General features: G+C 42.2%; 1 protein-coding gene across 1 annotated transcript; it reads right to left on the bottom strand.

The window, feature by feature from the left end:
* Positions 1-6393: 6393 nt before the first annotated feature.
* On the bottom strand, positions 6394-6603 carry LOC101643409 (60S ribosomal protein L28-like). Its single transcript, XM_045297992.1, has one exon. It carries the CDS (start codon positions 6601-6603, stop codon positions 6394-6396), a length of 210 nt encoding a protein of 69 aa, XP_045153927.1.
* Positions 6604-6803: the final 200 nt, after the last annotated feature.

Genomic DNA, 6803 nt, shown 5'->3' with positions numbered 1-6803 from the left:
GGAAGGGAAGGGAAGGGAAGGGAAGGGAAGGGAAGGGAGGGAAGGGAAGGGAAGGGAGGGAAGGGTTGTGCAGATGGTTTGCATTGGTTGATTATTAGATATATATATCTTTAGACCTTTCTTCATAGGTTGTCTTAGTTAGGAAAGTCCATTAAAGATATCGAACAGTTTGTCAATAGACAAGTCTCCACTGATAAATTGGTAATGGGTGTGCTGTCAGTGCATAGGCTAGGAGTCAGATTTGGGCCTTCTGAGTGGAAGATATGAGTTCTTTTATTCAAACACTATTGATTTTTGTTCTCTATTTAGAAGATGGCTAAATTTAGAAATATTTAGGATGTGTTTTCATCTCATTAAAGGTATTTCTGTATTTTTTATGGGTCTAATGTGATATTTACTGATTTTCATCAGTGAATCCACTTGTATAACTAATTAATTATTAGTTGGAACTATATGATTATTTTTAAACTTTTAAGATCTAATCTATTTTATTTTTGTAAATAAAAAATGATCTGGAGGGTTTATGATATTTGAACTTAATTAATGTATATGCAATCTGATGAAATATTTTATAAAATTTACATTTTAGGGATGCTTTAAAATGAATTTGGTCACTGCATATTTATAAAAACATACATACATTGCTATAGTTTCTTTTTTCATTGAATGGTTTTTTTTAAATATTGTGTGTCTACATCTATTTCAAAGACTAAAAGAAGTGTGCATAAATTAACCATATCAATTTCATTTTTTATTTCTAAAAGTATATTTGTAAACATTTGGTTTCTTATACTATGATGTTGTTGTGTATCGGGGCCACTGACTTGGTCCCTACCAGTGAACCTGTGCATACCAGAGTGACATGCTGCCTCATCCTCACAGTGTTCCCACGCTGCAGCCCATTGTCGCGGCTGTGGTGTCAAAATCCATCTCTTTGAGGGTCTTCCTCTTTTTCCCTGTCCGTTTCCTTTACCTAGCATGATGTCTTTCTCCAGAGACTTGTCTCTCCTGACAACATGTCCACAGCATGTAAGACCACCATCCTTGTTTCTTAGGCGCACTCAGATCATACTTATTTCAGGACAGATACATGTGGCCTTTCAGCAGTCCGTGGCACTCAATATTCATTGCCAGAACCACAATTCACATTTTTAAATTCTTTTTTCTTCTTCCAACTTTCACATGCCTGTGAGGACATTGAAAATACCATGGTTTGGGTCGGGCAGACCTTAGTCTCCAAAGCAGCATCCTTGGTTCTCAGTACTCTGAAGAGGACGAGTGCAGCAGATTTACCCAACACAGCATGCCTCTTAATCCCTTAACTGCTTATTCCATGTGCACTGATTATGAAGCTAAGCAACACAAAATCCTTGACAACACCAGTCTTTCTTCCGTGGATCATGATCATACCTGTTGGTCCAGTTGTGAGGACTTTTGTCTTCTTGACGTTACCTTCTGACCCATACTGAAGGCTGTACACCTTGATTTTTGTGCAATATCGTTTCATTGGGGCTCTTTAAGCTCTCATAACAATCCATATATCAATTGTATCAAGCATATTTGTTCATATGCTGCCATCATCATTTTCTAAATATTTACTTTCTATTTGAGCACTTGGTATCAGATCCTCTTTTTGTCCTCCTTCCCCCAACCTCCCACCCTTGTGAACCCTTGTTAAATTATTATTATTTTCATATCTTACACTAACTGCTGTCTCCCTTCACCCACGTTTCTGTTGTTAATCCCCCTGGTGGGGAAGTATGTGCTGATCATTGTGATTGGTTCCCCCTTCCTCTCCTTCTCCCTCCACCTTCCCCCTATCCTCCTGGTATTGCAAGTCCCATTTCTGTTCTTGAGGGTTTATCTGACCTGCATTCCATTGGTCATGATCTCTTATCTGTACCAGTGTACATGCTCTGGATTAGCCTGAAGTGAAAGGCAGGATTGGAGTCATGATAGTGTGTGTGGTGAGTGGGGTGGGGTGAGGAAGCCTCAAAGAACCAGAGGAATAGTGAATGTTTCATACGTGCTATACTGTGCCCTGATTGACTCATCCCTTCCTCATAACCCTTCTGTGAGGGGTTATCCTATTTTCTACAGATGGGTTTTGGGTCTTTGCTCTAACCCCCCTCATTCTCAACGATATGTTTTCTTTTTCTTTTATGTGTGTGTGGGGGGGGGAGGGGGCGGAAGGAGGTTGTCTTGTGAAGCCTGATCCCGTAGACATCTCATGATCCCACAGGCAGGTGTGCTTCTTCCAGTTGGGCTGGTTGTTTCTCTGCTAGATGGCTGCTTGTTTAACTTCAGGCCTTTAAGTCCCCAGATGCTATTTCTTTTGATAGCTGGGCACGATGAGCTTTCTTCACCACAATTGCTTATGCACCCATTTTGTCTTCAGGGATCGTGTCAGAAGGGTGAGCATCACATAATGCCAGGTCATTAGAAAAAAGTGTTCTTGAATTGAGGGAAGGCTTGGGCAGAGGCCTAAAGTCTGTCCACTTCCTCAGTCTATTAACATATAAATATATTTACATAGGCAATACCTCTATTTTATGAATTAATATATTTACATATGTACATGTCTGTGTTTATGCCACTCTCCATAGCTTTGCTTCCTAATCTTTCCTCTGTTTCCTTTTACCTTCTTCCTGCTCCACCATCACATTTGGCCTTCTTCTGACTTTCAGTAATTCCTCTCTGCTAGATTCCTATTGTTCCAACACCACTGAGATCTCTACATCATCCTCGTGGATTTTAAATCCCTTGTTGCTCACCTTTCTATGGCATTGTTTGCTCACTGCTCCCTTCCCCTCCCTCCCCCTCCCCCTATGTTCCTCCAGAACTGCCAGTCCCATTGCTTTATCCTTGGGCTTGCTTCCCATGCCTATCTTATATAGATAGGCAAAACAACCGGTCTCTCCTGAAGGGGACCTGGTTGCTAGTAGCTTATGTGTGGGACTGCTCTCCTCAAAGTCAGCAGTTGGAAATTATCAGCTGCCTCCAAGACAAAAAGACAAGGCTTTCTACTCCCCTAAAAGGTTACAGTCTCAGAAACCCCCAAGAGCAGTTCTCCCTGTGAAAAAATTAAGTCAACGGAAGTTAGTTCAGTTTGAGTATTTTGTTTAATTGCATGTATCATTTAGAGACTATAAAACCTGAAACTTCTCCTTTCCTTCATAAAAACTCACTTGGATTATAAAAGTGCTTCTGCGACGTGAATTATTTCAGCACCATGTGGCAAGAGCTGGGGTTTACCCCACTCCAGAAATCTAACAGCATTATAAACTGCCAATATGGATCGCACATCTCACATCTAAGGTGCTAGTGTCAAGCCATCCACTTTCAAAGGAGGGCCATTCTCCTTGGCACAAGGTGCAGAGCTTTCCCAGGGTCAATTTCACAACCCCATCATCTCCAGAGAAGCCTTTAGAAAAGACAGAAGGCAATCAAGAACTCTGGACTTAGGAGACTTTTGTCACCTGACAGAAGGTTAAATTAAAGAGTAAGGAAAAGACACAAAAGATAAAATTTACCCTCATCAGGAGTAAAACCTATAAAGGTCCCCAACAGGAAGAGGTCCCAAAGAAAAGATAAGAATTCTACCCCATGAAGGAAAGGTGGCCTTGGACACCAATTTAATTATTTTACAAGGTTAAGAAGCAAAGAATGAAATCTTGTCTGGGAAATAGGCATAGAGAACCATCAAGGGAAACACTGGGTAGCCAATAAAATGGTCACGCAAAGGATATATAAGAATTCAAGAAGGCACCTTGGGGTCCAGTCTTCAGGTACTGTTACTACAAGCCCAAGGGCTAAAAATGGAAGGATCAGACTGCAAATGCCCAGGGACAAAAATCAACCAGGACACCAAGACGGTTCATATTCTAACGCATGCCTGATTTGAAACCATGAAGGATTCCCTTGTTCTGTCTATAAAACTACCTTTTCCTACGTGTAAACATTCTGCATGAGCACAATTATGTGTTCTGGGATTCCTGATTTCTGTTTTTCTTGATCCTATCCATAGCTTGTCATGATCCACACAATCAATTGCCTTTGTATGGTCAATAAAACACAAGTAAACATTCTGGTATTCCCTGATTTGAGACAAGATCCATCTTACATAAGCATGTGCCAGGTCCTCTTCTGAATCCAACATGAATTTGTGGCAACTCCATGTCCTAGAAATGTACTCCTGGATCTATCTCCTCCAATTCAGTGACTGGAGGCACCCATTTCACAAATGAATGCCCTGCCCCAAAAGTATTTAGCTCTATTTGCTCCATGAGCCGAGAAGCCCACCACTTGGGATTGGATTGGGGATCAACATTTTGCAGCTCTCCCTCGTCTATCACTCTTCTACCACTTCATGGGTGCGTTAATCTGGGTGGACTAAAGAAACAAATTCATAGACACTCTTATGTATATAAGGAAGAGCTTTATATAAAGAGTAATTATATATTAAAAACATCCCAGCCCAGTCCACGTCAAATCCAGAAGTCCAATATTAGTCTATAAATTCCTCTTCAGACTCATGAAACACATGATGCTGAATGCAGGAAGATCACAGGCCAGTGGGTGGAAATTCTTGTGAATCCAGTGGTGGTGGAAGCATCCCAGCACTGGTATGGGTCTCCAAGTGGTAACTCCAGTTCCAGGGCTCTGGGTCCATCAGTGTAGCTCCATGCAGTTTGTCAACCAGAAATGTCTCACAAAGAGGCAAGCAGAGAGTGAGTGTATCTGAACTCCAGTGAGCTATTGATCTCTGTAAATGAGGTCATCGTGCTGCACCCTGATTGACAGGCTCCAGCTGAGGTCATCAAGCTGTGCCCTGATTGACAGGTTAGATTCCACCCCTTCCCAAGTTGACAGGAGATAATGTAAATATGACAATGGGTGCCATAGCCTTCTGTCCCTGAATTGAGGAATTTCAATGCACAGGGATATTAGGGTCTATATGATGTGCTCCACTCCTGGCTTTTCTTTCTTTCCTTTTGAAATAGAGTGCTAATGCTATTCAAAGCATTAGAAAACTTCATTTTCCTCTGAAAAACATTTTGCAATTAAAAGGATAAAAACTATTTTTATGGACTCAGCCACTGTAAATCCCTGCTTTCTTGGGGCCAGCCCCTGGTTTCTCCTTGCCACCCAGTCAACTTCCCTGCAATCGCTCTACCCCTTTCTCCATGTTCATAAACCTACTCCACCCTCTCTCATCCTCTCATCTGCTCTGTAAGGTCTAGTTTTCCTTTAGTGTTCCAGGCCTTTGCAGACAGATAAGACATGTCAAATGGATTGGAAAACCCTTCCAACCAGGCAGTGCACAAGTGTTGGATTTGTGCTTCTGAGAGAAAAATTACCTGCATTTTCGTCAGTCAAATGAAAGATCATTGTCCCTTTCACTTGTGGATACTTGTTCAGAGCCAGATATTACCCTGTTTCCCCCAAAGTAAGACATCCCCCGAAAGTAAGACCTATTTACAGCTTTGTCTCTCACTGAAATATAAGGCATCTCCCCCAAAATAAGAGCTCCCTGAAAATAAGCCCCTCTGAAGCTACCATAACTCTGGACTCTGGATCGTAGCAGAAGGCGCCACTGCGCAGCTCACTGTTGTCCACAGCGCAGCCAGAGCAGACAGGAAGTGCGATGTCTCTTTTAATAAAAAAATTAACAATAAATGTGTACTGTATTCTTCTTCATGGAAAAACAAGACATCCCTGAAAATAAGACCTAGCACATCTTTGGGAGCAAAAATTAATATAAGACACTGTCTTATTTTCAGGGAAACAGGGTAGGCTGGGTGTATCCCATGTCTGGTTAGCCCTATGTTTTCTCTTGTTTTCCCTAGTAATGGAGCTATCACAGCTGGGTACTGTTAGAGAAAAGAAGAGTGGCACATGACTAAGGTGGTATTTAATAGAAGGCAGAATGTTCAGAATATAGGCAGCAATCACTGAAGGAAGGAAGTTTTGATTTTTCAGTGGGCAAGGTCAAGACCAGCAAGGAGCATGAGGGAGAGTTGTGGTCAAAAAGGTCTAACCACATCACTCAGGGATGAGTACGTTTCCTTATAATATAACCCCCTTTCCCCTTTCTATTAATCTCTTCCTCCTGCAGATCTCAGGATGATTTCCCCAAGGAACATGTGGGGAAATAATAAAGAGATTCTGTTCTACTGGGGAGAAAAAAGGAAGGGGTGTCAGAGTATTCAAGGCAGTGAGAGGAAGGCTGAGGGAATCTATGGTTATTATTGTTTCTTGATCAAAGACAATTGAGGGCATCACAAGCTAGGCCCTGGGACCAGCTTGATCCCTTGTCCTTGCTTAAAAAGACTGTGTGCTGGCCCTCACTGGACATGAACAAGACCACCCAGTTTTCTCATGGTTTGCTCATCATCTCTGCCTTGGCTTCAGGACCACCATCAGCCCCTTGCCATCAGCAGCAGGCTGGAAGCCCCTGGTCTTGGGGTGAAGCAGCTTGTTGTCGAGCAAGGTGCTGACGCAGTTCAGGTTATTGGGCTTGATGCTGTGAATATGCTCATTCCTCTTGATCAGGAAACTGGAGCATTTTCGCCCGACCATCCATTGCAGATGGACTGACATGGCAGTGGCAGCTCCTCTCCCAGTAGTGGCTGGAGATGGAAAGCGAGTTCTAAGGTTTTACAATTATAATTAACCTTGTTAATAATCACTTACAGCTGAATAATATAATTCCATCAGCACCTTACTCCACCTTCCCTTACCCTGATCCATAAGGAAAAAGGAGTTAGGTGGAAGTTACAAACAGGGTGCCCCAAGAGTCC

The sequence above is a fragment of the Echinops telfairi genome, unplaced genomic scaffold, assembly GCF_000313985.2.
Source record: "Echinops telfairi isolate 266 unplaced genomic scaffold, ASM31398v2 ScPeMD7_7424;HRSCAF=8462, whole genome shotgun sequence".
Lineage (NCBI taxonomy): Eukaryota > Metazoa > Chordata > Mammalia > Afrosoricida > Tenrecidae > Echinops > Echinops telfairi.
Note: the sequence above shows the minus strand (reverse complement) of the source record. Positions and strands in the feature narration are given on the sequence as shown.

What these genes read in the sequence shown, in the direction of transcription:
- LOC101643409 (XM_045297992.1), bottom strand. Translation starts at nt 6,603, where the DNA reads ATGTCAGTCCATCTGCAATGGATGGTCGGGCGAAAATGCTCCAGTTTC.